An 18,674-nucleotide genomic window follows, 5' to 3' on the forward strand; every position below is an offset into this window, starting at 1 on the left:
CACCAAAAAGTATAATTATTCCACAACAAACGTAAAACGGGGAAATCACTCTATCTCAAACAACAAACATCAGATTGGCCTGAAATTTTTTCTACAAGTAGAAGTCATTACCAACTGCCTTCTGTGAAAATTTCAGCTTGATGAGTTGTGCCGTTAATTTTAAAGAAATAGTGATAGGTTTATTACACAAAAAAGTATAATTATTCCACAACAAACGTAAAACGGGAAAATCACTCTATCTCAAACAACAAACATCAGATTGGCCTGAAATTTTTTCTACAAGTAGAAGTCATTACCATCTGCCTTCAGAGAAAATTTCAGCTTGATGAGTTGTGCCGTTAATTTAAAAAAAAAATAGTGATCGGTTTATTACACAAAAAAGTATAATTATTCCACAACAAACGTAAACCGGGGAAATCACTCTATCTCTAACCCCAACCGTCAGATTGGCCTGAAATTTTTTCTACAAGTAGATGTCATTACCAACTGCCTTCTATAAAAATTTCAGCTTGATAAGTTGTGCCGTTAATTTTTAAAAAATAGTGATAGGTTTATTACACCAAAAAGTATAATTATTCCACAACAAACGTAAAACGGGGAAATCACTCTATCTCAAACAACAAACATCAGATTGGCCTGAAATTTTTTCTACAAGTAGAAGTCATTACCAACTGCCTTCTGTGAAAATTTCAGCTTGATGAGATGTGCCGTTAATTTAAAAAAAATAGTGATAGGTTTATTACACAAAAAAGTATAATTATTCCACAACAAACGTAAAACGGGGAAATCACTCTATCTCAAACAACAAACATCAGATTGGCCTGAAATTTTTTCTACAAGTAGATGTCATTACCAACTGCCTTCTATAAAAATTTCAGCTTGATAAGTTGTGCCGTTAATTTTTAAAAAATAGTGATAAGTTTATTAAACAAAAAAAGTTTAATTATTCCACAACAAACGTAAAACGGGGAAATCACTCTATCTCAAACAACAAACATCAGATTGGCCTGAAATTTTTTCTATAAGTAGAAGTCATTACCAACTGCCTTCTGTGAAAATTTCAGCTTGATGAGATGTGCCGTTAATTTAAAAAAAATAGTGATAGGTTTATTACACAAAAAAGTATAATTATTCCACAACAAACGTAAAACGGGGAAATCACTCTATCTCAAACAACAAACATCAGATTGGCCTGAAATTTTTTCTACAAGTAGAAGTCATTACCAACTGCCTGCTGTGAAAATTTCAGCTTGATGAGTTGTGCCGTTAGTTTTTAAAAAATAGTGATAGGTTTATTACACAAAAAAGTATAATTATTCCACAACAAACGTAAAACGGGGAAATCACTCTATCTCAAACAACAAACATCAGATTGGCCTGAAATTTTTTCTACAAGTAGAAGTCATTACCATCTGCCTTCAGAGAAAATTTCAGCTTGATGAGTTGTGCCGTTAATTTTAAAAAAATAGTGATAGGTTTATTACACAAAAAAGTATAATTATTCCACAACAAACGTAAAACGGGGAAATCACTCTATCTCAAACAACAAACATCAGATTGGCCTGAAATTTTTTCTACAAGTAGAAGTCATTACCAACTGCCTTCTGTGAAAATTTCAGCTTGATGAGTTGTGCCGTTAATTTTTAAGAAATAGTTATAGGTTTATTACACAAAAAAGTATAATTATTCCACAACAAACGTAAACCGGGGAAATCACTCTATCTCTAACCCCAACCGTCAGATTGGCCTGAAATTTTTTCTACAAGTAGATGTCATTACCAACTGCCTTCTATAAAAATTTCAGCTTGATAAGATGTGCCGTTAATTTTTAAAAAATAGTGATAGGTTTATTACACAAAAAAGTATAATTATTCCACAACAAACGTAAAACGGGGAAATCACTCTATCTCAAACAACAAACATCAGATTGGCCTGAAATTTTTTCTACAAGTAGAAGTCATTACCAACTGCCTTCTGTGAAAATTTCAGCTTGATGAGTTGTGCCGTTAATTTTTAAGAAAAAGTGATAGGTTTATTACACAAAAAAGTATAATTATTCCACAACAAACGTAAAACGGGGAAATCACTCTATCTCAAACAACAAACATCAGATTGGCCTGAAATTTTTTCTACAAGTAGAAGTCATTACCATCTGCCTTCAGAGAAAATTTCAGCTTGATGAGTTGTGCCGTTAATTTAAAAAAAAATAGTGATCGGTTTATTACACAAAAAAGTATAATTATTCCACAACAAACGTAAAACGGGGAAATAACTCTATCTCAAACAACAAACATCAGATTGGCCTGAAATTTTTTCTACAAGTAGATGTCACTACCAACTGCCTTCTGTGAAAATTTCAGCTTGATTTGTTGTGCCGTTAATAAAAAAAAAATCGTAATAGATTTATTACACAACAGTAAAACAGGCAAATCGCTCTATCTCTAACCCCAACCTTCAGATTGGCCTGAAATTTTTTCTACAAGTAGAAATTATTGCAAACTCAACCATTATGGAGTAGTCACTACAAAGCGCAAAAAAAAAAAAAAAAAAAAAAAAGTTCAGATTCCCTAACACAGACATCAGATTTCAGGTGCTAAGACTCATTGCCGTGTCTCATGGGGAAACTTTGAGCCAGGCTTCCCCTTTTTAATAAGGTAGTTTCTACGCCGATTTTTTTTTCGATTCTAAACCCAATCACCCCGTTTGCAAGCAGGTTGAACGTTACTAAGAACAACCAACAATCCGAGATGGGTTTTAATGTCCTATATGAAGACTGCTTTTCTTTTGTTAAAAATCTTCAATTAATTTTTTCCACAACAAAAGTAAACCGGGGAAATCACTCTATCTCTAACCCCAACCGTCAGATTGGCCTGAAATTTTTTCTACAAGTAGATGTCATTACCAACTGCCTTCTATAAAAATTTCAGCTTGATAAGTTGTGCCGTTAATTTAAAAAAAAATAGTGATAAGTTTATTAAACAAAAAAAGTATAATTATTCCACAACAAACGTAAAACGGGGAAATCACTCTATCTCAAACAACAAACATCAGATTGGCCTGAAATTTTTTCTACAAGTAGAGGTCACTACCAACTGCCTTCTGTGAAAATTTCAGCTTGATTTGTTGTGCCGTTAATAAAAAAAAAAATCGTAATAGATTTATTACACAACAGTAAAACAGGCAAATCGCTCTATCTCTAACCCCAACCTTCAGATTGGCCTGAAATTTTTTCTACAAGTAGAAATTATTGCAAACTCAACCATTATGGAGTAGTCACTACAAAGCGCAAAAAAAAAAAAAAAAAAAAAAAAGTTCGGATTCCCTAACACAGACATCAGATTTCAGGTGCTAAGACTCATTGCCGTGTCTCATGGGGAAACTTTGAGCCAGGCTTCCCCTTTTTAATAAGGTAGTTTCTACGCCGATTTTTTTTTCGATTCTAAACCCAATCACCCCGTTTGCAAGCAGGTTGAACGTTACTAAGAACAACCAACAATCCGAGATGGGTTTTAATGTCCTATATGAAGACTGCTTTTCTTTTGTTAAAAATCTTCAATTAATTTTTTCCACAACAAAAGTAAACCGGGGAAATCACTCTATCTCTAACCCCAACCGTCAGATTGGCCTGAAATTTTTTCTACAAGTAGATGTCATTACCAACTGCCTTCTATAAAAATTTCAGCTTGATAAGTTGTGCCGTTCATTTAAAAAAAATAGTGATAAGTTTATTAAACAAAAAAAGTATAATTATTCCACAACAAACGTAAAACGGGGAAATCACTCTATCTCAAACAACAAACATCAGATTGGCCTGAAATTTTTTCTACAAGTAGAGGTCACTACCAACTGCCTTCTGTGAAAATTTCAGCTTGATTTGTTGTGCCGTTAATAAAAAAAAAATCGTAATAGATTTATTACACAACAGTAAAACAGGCAAATTGCTCTATCTCTAACCCCAACCTTCAGATTGGCCTGAAATTTTTTCTACAAGTAGAAATTATTGCAAACTCAACCATTATGAAGTAGTCACTACAAAGCGCAAAAAAAAAAAAAAAAAAAAAAAGGTCGGATTCCCAAACACAGACATCAGATTTCAGGTGCTAAGACTCATTGCCGTGTCTCATGGGGAAACTTTGAGCCAGGCTTCCCCTTTTTAACAAGGTAGTTTCTACGCCGATTTTTTTTTTCGATTCTAAACCCAATCACCCCGTTTGCAAGCAGGTTGAACGTTACTAAGAACAACCAACAATCCGAGATGGGTTTTAATGTCCTATATGAAGACTGCTTTTCTTTTGTTAAAAATCTTCAATTAATTTTTTCCACAACAAAAGTAAACCGGGGAAATCACTCTATCTCTAACCCCAACCGTCAGATTGGCCTGAAATTTTTTCTACAAGTAGATGTCATTACCAACTGCCTTCTATAAAAATTTCAGCTTGATAAGTTGTGCCGTTAATTTAAAAAAAATAGTGATAAGTTTATTAAACAAAAAAAGTATAATTATTCCACAACAAACGTAAAACGGGGAAATCACTCTATCTCAAACAACAAACATCAGATTGGCCTGAAATTTTTTCTACAAGTAGAGGTCACTACCAACTGCCTTCTGTGAAAATTTCAGCTTGATTTGTTGTGCCGTTAATAAAAAAAAAATCGTAATAGATTTATTACACAACAGTAAAACAGGCAAATCGCTCTATCTCTAACCCCAACCTTCAGATTGGCCTGAAATTTTTTCTACAAGTAGAAATTATTGCAAACTCAACCATTATGGAGTAGTCACTACAAAGCGCAAAAAAAAAAAAAAAAAAAAAAAAAAAAAGTTCGGATTCCCTAACACAGACATCAGATTTCAGGTGCTAAGACTCATTGCCGTGTCTCATGGGGAAACTTTGAGCCAGGCTTCCCCTTTTTAATAAGGTAGTTTCTACGCCGATTTTTTTTTCGATTCTAAACCCAATCACCCCGTTTGCAAGCAGGTTGAACGTTACTAAGAACAACCAACAATCCGAGATGGGTTTTAATGTCCTATATGAAGACTGCTTTTCTTTTGTTAAAAATCTTCAATTAATTTTTTCCACAACAAAAGTAAACCGGGGAAATCACTCTATCTCTAACCCCAACCGTCAGATTGGCCTGAAATTTTTTCTACAAGTAGATGTCATTACCAACTGCCTTCTATAAAAATTTCAGCTTGATAAGTTGTGCCGTTAATTTAAAAAAAATAGTGATAAGTTTATTAAACAAAAAAAGTATAATTATTCCACAACAAACGTAAAACGGGGAAATCACTCTATCTCAAACAACAAACATCAGATTGGCCTGAAATTTTTTCTACAAGTAGAGGTCACTACCAACTGCCTTCTGTGAAAATTTCAGCTTGATTTGTTGTGCCGTTAATAAAAAAAAAAATCGTAATAGATTTATTACACAACAGTAAAACAGGCAAATCGCTCTATCACTAACCCCAACCTTCAGATTGGCCTGAAATTTTTTCTACAAGTAGAAATTATTGCAAACTCAACCATTATGGAGTAGTCACTACAAAGCGCAAAAAAAAAAAAAAAAAAAAAAAAAAGTTCGGATTCCCTAACACAGACATCAGATTTCAGGTGCTAAGACTCATTGCCGTGTCTCATGGGGAAACTTTGAGCCAGGCTTCCCCTTTTTAATAAGGTAGTTTCTACGCCGATTTTTTTTTCGATTCTAAACCCAATCACCCCGTTTGCAAGCAGGTTGAACGTTACTAAGAACAACCAACAATCCGAGATGGGTTTTAATGTCCTATATGAAGACTGCTTTTCTTTTGTTAAAAATCTTCAATTAATTTTTTCCACAACAAAAGTAAACCGGGGAAATCACTCTATCTCTAACCCCAACCGTCAGATTGGCCTGAAATTTTTTCTACAAGTAGATGTCATTACCAACTGCCTTCTATAAAAATTTCAGCTTGATAAGTTGTGCCGTTAATTTTTAAAAAATAGTGATAAGTTTATTAAACAAAAAAAGTTTAATTATTCCACAACAAACGTAAAACTGGGAAATCACTCTATCTCAAACAACAAACATCAGATTGGCCTGAAATTTTTTCTACAAGTAGAAGTCATTACCAACTGCCTTCTGTGAAAATTTCAGCTTGATGAGATGTGCCGTTAATTTAAAAAAAATAGTGATAGGTTTATTACACAAAAAAGTATAATTATTCCACAACAAACGTAAAACGGGGAAATCACTCTATCTCAAACAACAAACATCAGATTGGCCTGAAATTTTTTCTACAAGTAGAAGTCATTATCAACTGCCTGCTGTGAAAATTTCAGCTTGATGAGTTGTGCCGTTAGTTTTTAAAAAATTGTGATAGGTTTATTACACAAAAAAGTATAATTATTCCACAACAAACGTAAAACGGGGAAATCACTCTATCTCAAACAACAAACATCAGATTGGCCTGAAATTTTTTCTACAAGTAGAAGTCATTACCAACTGCCTTCTGTGAAAATTTCAGCTTGATGAGTTGTGCCGTTAATTTTTAAGAAATAGTTATAGGTTTATTACACAAAAAAGTATAATTATTCCACAACAAACGTAAACCGGGGAAATCACTCTATCTCTAACCCCAACCGTCAGATTGGCCTGAAATTTTTTCTACAAGTAGATGTCATTACCAACTGCCTTCTATAAAAATTTCAGCTTGATAAGTTGTGCCGTTAATTTTTAAAAAATAGTGATAGGTTTATTACACCAAAAAGTATAATTATTCCACAACAAACGTAAAACGGGGAAATCACTCTATCTCAAACAACAAACATCAGATTGGCCTGAAATTTTTTCTACAAGTAGAAGTCATTACCAACTGCCTTCTGTGAAAATTTCAGCTTGATGAGTTGTGCCGTTAATTTTTAAGAAAAAGTGATAGGTTTATTACACAAAAAAGTATAATTATTCCACAACAAACGTAAAACGGGGAAATCACTCTATCTCAAACAACAAACATCAGATTGGCCTGAAATTTTTTCTACAAGTAGAAGTCATTACCATCTGCCTTCAGAGAAAATTTCAGCTTGATGAGTTGTGCCGTTAATTTAAAAAAAATAGTGATCGGTTTATTACACAAAAAAGTATAATTATTCCACAACAAACGTAAAACGGGGAAATAACTCTATCTCAAACAACAAACATCAGATTGGCCTGAAATTTTTTCTACAAGTAGATGTCACTACCAACTGCCTTCTGTGAAAATTTCAGCTTGATTTGTTGTGCCGTTAATAAAAAAAAATCGTAATAGATTTATTACACAACAGTAAAACAGGCAAATCGCTCTATCTCTAACCCCAACCTTCAGATTGGCCTGAAATTTTTTCTACAAGTAGAAATTATTGCAAACTCAACCATTATGGAGTAGTCACTACAAAGCGCAAAAAAAAAAAAAAAAAAAAAAGTTCAGATTCCCTAACACAGACATCAGATTTCAGGTGCTAAGACTCATTGCCGTGTCTCATGGGGAAACTTTGAGCCAGGCTTCCCCTTTTTAATAAGGTAGTTTCTACGCCGATTTTTTTTTCGATTCTAAACCCAATCACCCCGTTTGCAAGCAGGTTGAACGTTACTAAGAACAACCAACAATCCGAGATGGGTTTTAATGTCCTATATGAAGACTGCTTTTCTTTTGTTAAAAATCTTCAATTAATTTTTTCCACAACAAAAGTAAACCGGGGAAATCACTCTATCTCTAACCCCAACCGTCAGATTGGCCTGAAATTTTTTCTACAAGTAGATGTCATTACCAACTGCCTTCTATAAAAATTTCAGCTTGATAAGTTGTGCCGTTAATTTTTAAAAAATAGTGATAAGTTTATTAAACAAAAAAAGTTTAATTATTCCACAACAAACGTAAAACGGGGAAATCACTCTATCTCAAACAACAAACATCAGATTGGCCTGAAATTTTTTCTACAAGTAGAAGTCATTACCAACTGCCTTCTGTGAAAATTTCAGCTTGATGAGATGTGCCGTTAATTTAAAAAAAATAGTGATAGGTTTATTACACAAAAAAGTATAATTATTCCACAACAAACGTAAAACGGGGAAATCACTCTATCTCAAACAACAAACATCAGATTGGCCTGAAATTTTTTCTACAAGTAGAAGTCATTACCAACTGCCTGCTGTGAAAATTTCAGCTTGATGAGTTGTGCCGTTAGTTTTTAAAAAATAGTGATAGGTTTATTACACAAAAAAGTATAATTATTCCACAACAAACGTAAAACGGGGAAATCACTCTATCTCAAACAACAAACATCAGATTGGCCTGAAATTTTTTCTACAAGTAGAAGTCATTACCAACTGCCTGCTGTGAAAATTTCAGCTTGATGAGTTGTGCCGTTAATTTTTAAGAAATAGTTATAGGTTTATTACACAAAAAAGTATAATTATTCCACAACAAACGTAAACCGGGGAAATCACTCTATCTCTAACCCCAACCGTCAGATTGGCCTGAAATTTTTTCTACAAGTAGATGTCATTACCAACTGCCTTCTATAAAAATTTCAGCTTGATAAGTTGTGCCATTAATTTTTAAAAAATAGTGATAGGTTTATTACACCAAAAAGTATAATTATTCCACAACAAACGTAAAACGGGGAAATCACTCTATCTCAAACAACAAACATCAGATTGGCCTGAAATTTTTTCTACAAGTAGAAGTCATTACCAACTGCCATCTGTGAAAATTTCAGCTTGATGAGTTGTGCCGTTAATTTTAAAGAAATAGTGATAGGTTTATTACACAAAAAAGTATAATTATTCCACAACAAACGTAAAACGGGAAAATCACTCTATCTCAAACAACAAACATCAGATTGGCCTGAAATTGTTTCTACAAGTAGAAGTCATTACCATCTGCCTTCAGAGAAAATTTCAGCTTGATGAGTTGTGCCGTTAATTTAAAAAAAATAGTGATCGGTTTATTACACAAAAAAGTATAATTATTCCACAACAAACGTAAACCGGGGAAATCACTCTATCTCTAACCCCAACCGTCAGATTGGCCTGAAATTTTTTCTACAAGTAGATGTCATTACCAACTGCCTTCTATAAAAATTTCAGCTTGATAAGTTGTGCCGTTAATTTTTAAAAAATAGTGATAGGTTTATTACACCAAAAAGTATAATTATTCCACAACAAACGTAAAACGGGGAAATCACTCTATCTCAAACAACAAACATCAGATTGGCCTGAAATTTTTTCTACAAGTAGAAGTCATTACCAACTGCCTTCTGTGAAAATTTCAGCTTGATGAGATGTGCCGTTAATTTAAAAAAAATAGTGATAGGTTTATTACACAAAAAAGTATAATTATTCCACAACAAACGTAAAACGGGGAAATCACTCTATCTCAAACAACAAACATCAGATTGGCCTGAAATTTTTTCTACAAGTAGATGTCATTACCAACTGCCTTCTATAAAAATTTCAGCTTGATAAGTTGTGCCGTTAATTTTTAAAAAATAGTGATAAGTTTATTAAACAAAAAAAGTTTAATTATTCCACAACAAACGTAAAACGGGGAAATCACTCTATCTCAAACAACAAACATCAGATTGGCCTGAAATTTTTTCTATAAGTAGAAGTCATTACCAACTGCCTTCTGTGAAAATTTCAGCTTGATGAGATGTGCCGTTAATTTAAAAAAAATAGTGATAGGTTTATTACACAAAAAAGTATAATTATTCCACAACAAACGTAAAACGGGGAAATCACTCTATCTCAAACAACAAACATCAGATTGGCCTGAAATTTTTTCTACAAGTAGAAGTCATTACCAACTGCCTGCTGTGAAAATTTCAGCTTGATGAGTTGTGCCGTTAGTTTTTAAAAAATAGTGATAGGTTTATTACACAAAAAAGTATAATTATTCCACAACAAACGTAAAACGGGGAAATCACTCTATCTCAAACAACAAACATCAGATTGGCCTGAAATTTTTTCTACAAGTAGAAGTCATTACCATCTGCCTTCAGAGAAAATTTCAGCTTGATGAGTTGTGCCGTTAATTTTAAAAAAATAGTGATAGGTTTATTACACAAAAAAGTATAATTATTCCACAACAAACGTAAAACGGGGAAATCACTCTATCTCAAACAACAAACATCAGATTGGCCTGAAATTTTTTCTACAAGTAGAAGTCATTACCAACTGCCTTCTGTGAAAATTTCAGCTTGATGAGTTGTGCCGTTAATTTTTAAGAAATAGTTATAGGTTTATTACACAAAAAAGTATAATTATTCCACAACAAACGTAAACCGGGGAAATCACTCTATCTCTAACCCCAACCGTCAGATTGGCCTGAAATTTTTTCTACAAGTAGATGTCATTACCAACTGCCTTCTATAAAAATTTCAGCTTGATAAGTTGTGCCGTTAATTTTTAAAAAATAGTGATAGGTTTATTACACAAAAAAGTATAATTATTCCACAACAAACGTAAAACGGGGAAATCACTCTATCTCAAACAACAAACATCAGATTGGCCTGAAATTTTTTCTACAAGTAGAAGTCATTACCAACTGCCTTCTGTGAAAATTTCAGCTTGATGAGTTGTGCCGTTAATTTTTAAGAAAAAGTGATAGGTTTATTACACAAAAAAGTATAATTATTCCACAACAAACGTAAAACGGGGAAATCACTCTATCTCAAACAACAAACATCAGATTGGCCTGAAATTTTTTCTACAAGTAGAAGTCATTACCATCTGCCTTCAGAGAAAATTTCAGCTTGATGAGTTGTGCCGTTAATTTAAAAAAAAATAGTGATCGGTTTATTACACAAAAAAGTATAATTATTCCACAACAAACGTAAAACGGGGAAATAACTCTATCTCAAACAACAAACATCAGATTGGCCTGAAATTTTTTCTACAAGTAGATGTCACTACCAACTGCCTTCTGTGAAAATTTCAGCTTGATTTGTTGTGCCGTTAATAAAAAAAAATCGTAATAGATTTATTACACAACAGTAAAACAGGCAAATCGCTCTATCTCTAACCCCAACCTTCAGATTGGCCTGAAATTTTTTCTACAAGTAGAAATTATTGCAAACTCAACCATTATGGAGTAGTCACTACAAAGCGCAAAAAAAAAAAAAAAAAAAAAAAAGTTCAGATTCCCTAACACAGACATCAGATTTCAGGTACTAAGACTCATTGCCGTGTCTCATGGGGAAACTTTGAGCCAGGCTTCCCCTTTTTAATAAGGTAGTTTCTACGCCGATTTTTTTTTCGATTCTAAACCCAATCACCCCGTTTGCAAGCAGGTTGAACGTTACTAAGAACAACCAACAATCCGAGATGGGTTTTAATGTCCTATATGAAGACTGCTTTTCTTTTGTTAAAAATCTTCAATTAATTTTTTCCACAACAAAAGTAAACCGGGGAAATCACTCTATCTCTAACCCCAACCGTCAGATTGGCCTGAAATTTTTTCTACAAGTAGATGTCATTACCAACTGCCTTCTATAAAAATTTCAGCTTGATAAGTTGTGCCGTTAATTTAAAAAAAATAGTGATAAGTTTATTAAACAAAAAAAGTATAATTATTCCACAACAAACGTAAAACGGGGAAATCACTCTATCTCAAACAACAAACATCAGATTGGCCTGAAATTTTTTCTACAAGTAGAGGTCACTACCAACTGCCTTCTGTGAAAATTTCAGCTTGATTTGTTGTGCCGTTAATAAAAAAAAAAATCGTAATAGATTTATTACACAACAGTAAAACAGGCAAATCGCTCTATCTCTAACCCCAACCTTCAGATTGGCCTGAAATTTTTTCTACAAGTAGAAATTATTGCAAACTCAACCATTATGGAGTAGTCACTACAAAGCGCAAAAAAAAAAAAAAAAAAAAAAAAAGTTCGGATTCCCTAACACAGACATCAGATTTCAGGTGCTAAGACTCATTGCCGTGTCTCATGGGGAAACTTTGAGCCAGGCTTCCCCTTTTTAATAAGGTAGTTTCTACGCCGATTTTTTTTTCGATTCTAAACCCAATCACCCCGTTTGCAAGCAGGTTGAACGTTACTAAGAACAACCAACAATCCGAGATGGGTTTTAATGTCCTATATGAAGACTGCTTTTCTTTTGTTAAAAATCTTCAATTAATTTTTTCCACAACAAAAGTAAACCGGGGAAATCACTCTATCTCTAACCCCAACCGTCAGATTGGCCTGAAATTTTTTCTACAAGTAGATGTCATTACCAACTGCCTTCTATAAAAATTTCAGCTTGATAAGTTGTGCCGTTCATTTAAAAAAAAATAGTGATAAGTTTATTAAACAAAAAAAGTATAATTATTCCACAACAAACGTAAAACGGGGAAATCACTCTATCTCAAACAACAAACATCAGATTGGCCTGAAATTTTTTCTACAAGTAGAGGTCACTACCAACTGCCTTCTGTGAAAATTTCAGCTTGATTTGTTGTGCCGTTAATAAAAAAAAAATCGTAATAGATTTATTACACAACAGTAAAACAGGCAAATCGCTCTATCTCTAACCCCAACCTTCAGATTGGCCTGAAATTTTTTCTACAAGTAGAAATTATTGCAAACTCAACCATTATGAAGTAGTCACTACAAAGCGCAAAAAAAAAAAAAAAAAAAAAAAAAGGTCGGATTCCCAAACACAGACATCAGATTTCAGGTGCTAAGACTCATTGCCGTGTCTCATGGGGAAACTTTGAGCCAGGCTTCCCCTTTTTAACAAGGTAGTTTCTACGCCGATTTTTTTTTTCGATTCTAAACCCAATCACCCCGTTTGCAAGCAGGTTGAACGTTACTAAGAACAACCAACAATCCGAGATGGGTTTTAATGTCCTATATGAAGACTGCTTTTCTTTTGTTAAAAATCTTCAATTAATTTTTTCCACAACAAAAGTAAACCGGGGAAATCACTCTATCTCTAACCCCAACCGTCAGATTGGCCTGAAATTTTTTCTACAAGTAGATGTCATTACCAACTGCCTTCTATAAAAATTTCAGCTTGATAAGTTGTGCCGTTAATTTAAAAAAAATAGTGATAAGTTTATTAAACAAAAAAAGTATAATTATTCCACAACAAACGTAAAACGGGGAAATCACTCTATCTCAAACAACAAACATCAGATTGGCCTGAAATTTTTTCTACAAGTAGAGGTCACTACCAACTGCCTTCTGTGAAAATTTCAGCTTGATTTGTTGTGCCGTTAATAAAAAAAAATCGTAATAGATTTATTACACAACAGTAAAACAGGCAAATCGCTCTATCTCTAACCCCAACCTTCAGATTGGCCTGAAATTTTTTCTACAAGTAGAAATTATTGCAAACTCAACCATTATGGAGTAGTCACTACAAAGCGCAAAAAAAAAAAAAAAAAAAAAAGTTCGGATTCCCTAACACAGACATCAGATTTCAGGTGCTAAGACTCATTGCCGTGTCTCATGGGGAAACTTTGAGCCAGGCTTCCCCTTTTTAATAAGGTAGTTTCTACGCCGATTTTTTTTTCGATTCTAAACCCAATCACCCCGTTTGCAAGCAGGTTGAACGTTACTAAGAACAACCAACAATCCGAGATGGGTTTTAATGTCCTATATGAAGACTGCTTTTCTTTTGTTAAAAATCTTCAATTAATTTTTTCCACAACAAAAGTAAACCGGGGAAATCACTCTATCTCTAACCCCAACCGTCAGATTGGCCTGAAATTTTTTCTACAAGTAGATGTCATTACCAACTGCCTTCTATAAAAATTTCAGCTTGATAAGTTGTGCCGTTAATTTAAAAAAATAGTGATAAGTTTATTAAACAAAAAAAGTATAATTATTCCACAACAAACGTAAAACGGGGAAATCACTCTATCTCAAACAACAAACATCAGATTGGCCTGAAATTTTTTCTACAAGTAGAGGTCACTACCAACTGCCTTCTGTGAAAATTTCAGCTTGATTTGTTGTGCCGTTAATAAAAAAAAAATCGTAATAGATTTATTACACAACAGTAAAACAGGCAAATCGCTCTATCTCTAACCCCAACCTTCAGATTGGCCTGAAATTTTTTCTACAAGTAGAAATTATTGCAAACTCAACCATTATGGAGTAGTCACTACAAAGCGCAAAAAAAAAAAAAAAAAAAAAAAAAAGTTCGGATTCCCTAACACAGACATCAGATTTCAGGTCCTAAGACTCATTGCCGTGTCCCATGGGGAAACTTTGAGCCAGGCTTCCCCTTTTTAATAAGGTAGTTTCTACGCCGATTTTTTTTTCGATTCTAAACCCAATCACCCCGTTTGCAAGCAGGTTGAACGTTACTAAGAACAACCAACAATCCGAGATGGGTTTTAATGTCCTATATGAAGACTGCTTTTCTTTTGTTAAAAATCTTCAATTAATTTTTTCCACAACAAAAGTAAACCGGGGAAATCACTCTATCTCTAACCCCAACCGTCAGATTGGCCTGAAATTTTTTCTACAAGTAGATGTCATTACCAACTGCCTTCTATAAAAATTTCAGCTTGATAAGTTGTGCCGTTAATTTTTAAAAAATAGTGATAGGTTTATTACACAAAAAAGTATAATTATTCCACAACAAACGTAAAACGGGGAAATCACTCTATCTCAAACAACAAACATCAGATTGGCCTGAAATTTTGACGTTGGATAACGTCTTTCGGCAACATACGGGGGTACAAAATTGAAAACAGTCATTTTGGATGAGTTACGAAAAATTAAAAGATTTTGAACGATAATAACTCAACCATCTCTCGATAGATTTACGAGATAATGGCATCAATCGATTGGAAATATTTCTAGCAATTTATTGAATGTTTCAAAACTATTGATTTCATTCTGTAAACTATTGAAAAATGGTTAAAAGTAAACCATTGTCTAAAGATGGTGAAAATCGATTGATTTTTTTATATTTTTATACTTTCTCCAACTGAGACATCAGATGCGAGTATCTGACACCTCTGATATTTTCTGTTCTACTATATAAGCGTCCAACAAGGTCGCCCGTTCCATCATTGTGTATCCGATCGTCGACCCAGCAGCAGAGCAGCAGAGCAGCAGAGCAGCAGTACCAGAGCAGCGGAAGTAGAGCAACGGCAGCAGAGCCTGGGGGCGAAAGGGCAACTACGCCTAGTGCGTTGGTGCCAGTGCTCCGGTATACTGGGCCGCCGTCATGGAATGCCCAGCTGCTGCAGTTCTCAGTCGGTCGTATTCACCGGGCAACTACGCCGAGCGCGTTGGAAAAATGGCCCTTTTCAGGGCCACAACATTATCAAGAAAGAGTTTAACGATTAATTTTCTTATGCCTTTCCGACACTTTTTTCATGACTTTCATCGGCCTCCTGATATTCATGTGATTTTGTGGTGGGATTTTTAGCTATGTGAAATTCACATGGTTTTCATCCATTAGATACCTATGTGGTAAATTTTTTGAGTGTGCTTCGGCAATCAAAATAAAGTTTGCACGATGGAAGCGCACATCGTAAATTTCGTTCATTTTAGTAATAATTAAATCGCCCCTCTCCCCCTACCCTCTGGCAGTACATGAAAAGCCTTTTTGTGAGGGGAATTTTTCAAAAGGATGCCGAATAAAATAATGGGTATCTATATGAACGCGTCGTTGAGACGGTACTGATGGATATTTTAGGGCGCTATTGAAAATTTAGTCGATTGATTGGATGGAATGATAACACTGCACTGGTTAATTTCTTGGAATTCAAGACACGCCTACACTAATCAACCATCATCGAACTTACTCGATGAGGATATCAATTAACTAGGGAGAGCATGACAGAAAGATTCAACCATGTTTTTAATGGATTCATTTTATCATTCCTTGCGCACCACGAAGGAAACTGTTTTGAAAACGAAACTCTTTACCATCAAATTGGTCGTCCTGAAAAGGACGGATTTTGTTAAAGGGTGGGAACTTCGATCGAATTTAGGCCTTCTTTTCGGTCTTCTTGGGCAACAGGACGGCCTGGATGTTTGGCAGGACACCACCCTGAGCGATGGTCACTCCGGAAAGAAGTTTGTTCAGCTCTTCGTCGTTGCGGATGGCCAACTGCAGGTGACGTGGGATAATTCGGGTTTTCTTGTTGTCACGAGCGGCATTTCCTGCCAACTCGAGAACTTCAGCGGCCAGATACTCCATCACGGCAGCCAGGTAGACGGGAGCACCGGCTCCAACACGCTCGGCATAGTTGCCCTTTCGGAGTAGACGGTGAATACGACCGACTGGAAACTGCAATCCAGCGCGGCTCGAACGGGACTTTGCCTTTCCCTTGACTTTGCCTCCTTTTCCACGTCCAGCCATAATGCGAACGACACGAACAGTTCGATGCTGAAACTGTAATGATGACATTTCGACCGTCGACGGTGGTTTTATACCTGCGTCGAGTAGCATATTATGAATACAGGGACGGTACAATAAACACTGTGGGTAGCAAAATACTGAAAATGGGATGAGTGTCGGTTGTCTCTACGGGCATGAAACGAGACAGCGTTGCCAGTATTCCTGATTTATTTGATTTTCCAGATTTTCAATCGTCTTGCCAGATACTTACCCAGATATCACTTATATGTTATTACGTTTATTTCAAGAATTTTTAATTATGTTCCAGATTTTCCCAGATTTTTTAAATATGTTGCTTTAGAGAATGTCCAGCCCAAAACGAAAACCGGTTGGACATGAGCGTTTCCGAATTCAGTCCAATAGAGGCGATGGGGGCAAGAAGACCATACGGGGCGAGATGGGCCACCGTTCGTTTGGGCATAATACCTATTAACTCAATCTATTTTTTTTACAAACTTGTTGAAAATGCTTCTAATATGCATCTCCATGAAAACCGTATCAAAATTCAATTACATGTCTAAGATAATAATGGAAATGTAACATTAGCTCAAAATCTCTAGAATATTATAAGATATGCAGTCAAGAAAACAAGCATCGCATTTACTATATTACATTTTACTGATCCGCTGGTTCTACAGCGAGCAATACACGTAACTGTTGCTAAAAGAACTTATGTTTCTATTTCACTTGATTCCTGCATGTTATTTTCTAGTGAAAACCTGTCAAAACCTTAACTTTTACTAGGGTGCTCATATTGCCCCGTATGGTTGTTGATCGGAGCAAAAACTGAATTTTTTCAAACATAATCATTTATTCAGTCTATCATTACAAAACCACAACCAAAACGGCCCTTTTCAGGGCCACCAATAATTCGACAAAGAGTTAGTTTTGAAGACAATTTCTATCCAGAATATCACAGTTACACTTAAATTTGGGGACTATACTGGGGTGTGGGAACGCTGGAAGGGGAGATGCTGTCTGTCTTCGAACTACCAACATCATTCCAAGGCGACAGAGTAGAGCAAACCCAACAACATCAGCCCAACAAAACGGCCCTTTTCAGCCACCAAACTTTCGCAAAAGATTTATTAAGGAATATTCCTAAAATCTAATATACACAATTAAATACAACACATAACAGACGTTATCCAACGCCAACCCTGCGGTCGTATCTAGTATACAACCCTTCCAACTTTTTTCTACAAGTAGAAGTCATTACCAACTGCCTTCTGTGAAAATTTCAGCTTGATGAGTTGTGCCGTTAATTTTTAAGAAAAAGTGATAGGTTTATTACACAAAAAAGTATAATTATTCCACAACAAACGTAAAACGGGGAAATCACTCTATCTCAAACAACAAACATCAGATTGGCCTGAAATTTTTTCTACAAGTAGAAGTCATTACCATCTGCCTTCAGAGAAAATTTCAGCTTGATGAGTTGTGCCGTTAATTTAAAAAAAAATAGTGATCGGTTTATTACACAAAAAAGTATAATTATTCCACAACAAACGTAAAACGGGGAAATAACTCTATCTCAAACAACAAACATCAGATTGGCCTGAAATTTTTTCTACAAGTAGATGTCACTACCAACTGCCTTCTGTGAAAATTTCAGCTTGATTTGTTGTGCCGTTAATAAAAAAAAAATCGTAATAGATTTATTACACAACAGTAAAACAGGCAAATCGCTCTATCTCTAACCCCAACCTTCAGATTGGCCTGAAATTTTTTCTACAAGTAGAAATTATTGCAAACTCAACCATTATGGAGTAGTCACTACAAAGCGCAAAAAAAAAAAAAAAAAAAAAAGTTCGGATTCCCTAACACAGACATCAGATTTCAGGTGCTAAGACTCATTGCCGTGTCTCATGGGGAAACTTTGAGCCAGGCTTCCCCTTTTTAATAAGGTAGTTTCTACGCCGATTTTTTTTTCGATTCTAAACCCAATCACCCCGTTTGCAAGCAGGTTGAACGTTACTAAGAACAACCAACAATCCGAGATGGGTTTTAATGTCCTATATGAAGACTGCTTTTCTTTTGTTAAAAATCTTCAATTAATTTTTTCCACAACAAAAGTAAACCGGGGAAATCACTCTATCTCTAACCCCAACCGTCAGATTGGCCTGAAATTTTTTCTACAAGTAGATGTCATTACCAACTGCCTTCTATAAAAATTTCAGCTTGATAAGTTGTGCCGTTAATTTAAAAAAAATAGTGATAAGTTTATTAAACAAAAAAAGTATAATTATTCCACAACAAACGTAAAACGGGGAAATCACTCTATC

The 18,674-nt window shown here is 34.8% G+C and overlaps 1 protein-coding gene across 1 annotated transcript; it reads right to left on the reverse strand.

Annotated features, from left to right (window-relative positions):
- Positions 1 to 15,679: 15,679 nt before the first annotated feature.
- Positions 15,680 to 16,990, reverse strand: LOC135701842 (histone H2A-like). The gene has a single exon (XM_065222786.1). The coding sequence runs from the start codon at positions 16,438 to 16,440 to the stop codon at positions 15,976 to 15,978; it is 465 nt and encodes a 154-aa protein (XP_065078858.1). The 5' UTR covers positions 16,441 to 16,990; the 3' UTR covers positions 15,680 to 15,975.
- Between the last annotated feature and the right edge of the window lie 1,684 nt (positions 16,991 to 18,674).

This window comes from Ochlerotatus camptorhynchus, unplaced genomic scaffold (genome assembly GCF_037179485.1).
Source record: "Ochlerotatus camptorhynchus isolate MF236.1 unplaced genomic scaffold, CSIRO-AGI_Acam_v1.1 ptg000177l, whole genome shotgun sequence".
Classification (NCBI taxonomy): domain Eukaryota; kingdom Metazoa; phylum Arthropoda; class Insecta; order Diptera; family Culicidae; genus Ochlerotatus; species Ochlerotatus camptorhynchus.

Coding starts and splice junctions, on each gene's coding strand:
- LOC135701842 (XM_065222786.1), bottom strand. CDS start 16,440: ATGCTACTCGACGCAGGTATAAAACCACCGTCGACGGTCGAAATGTCA.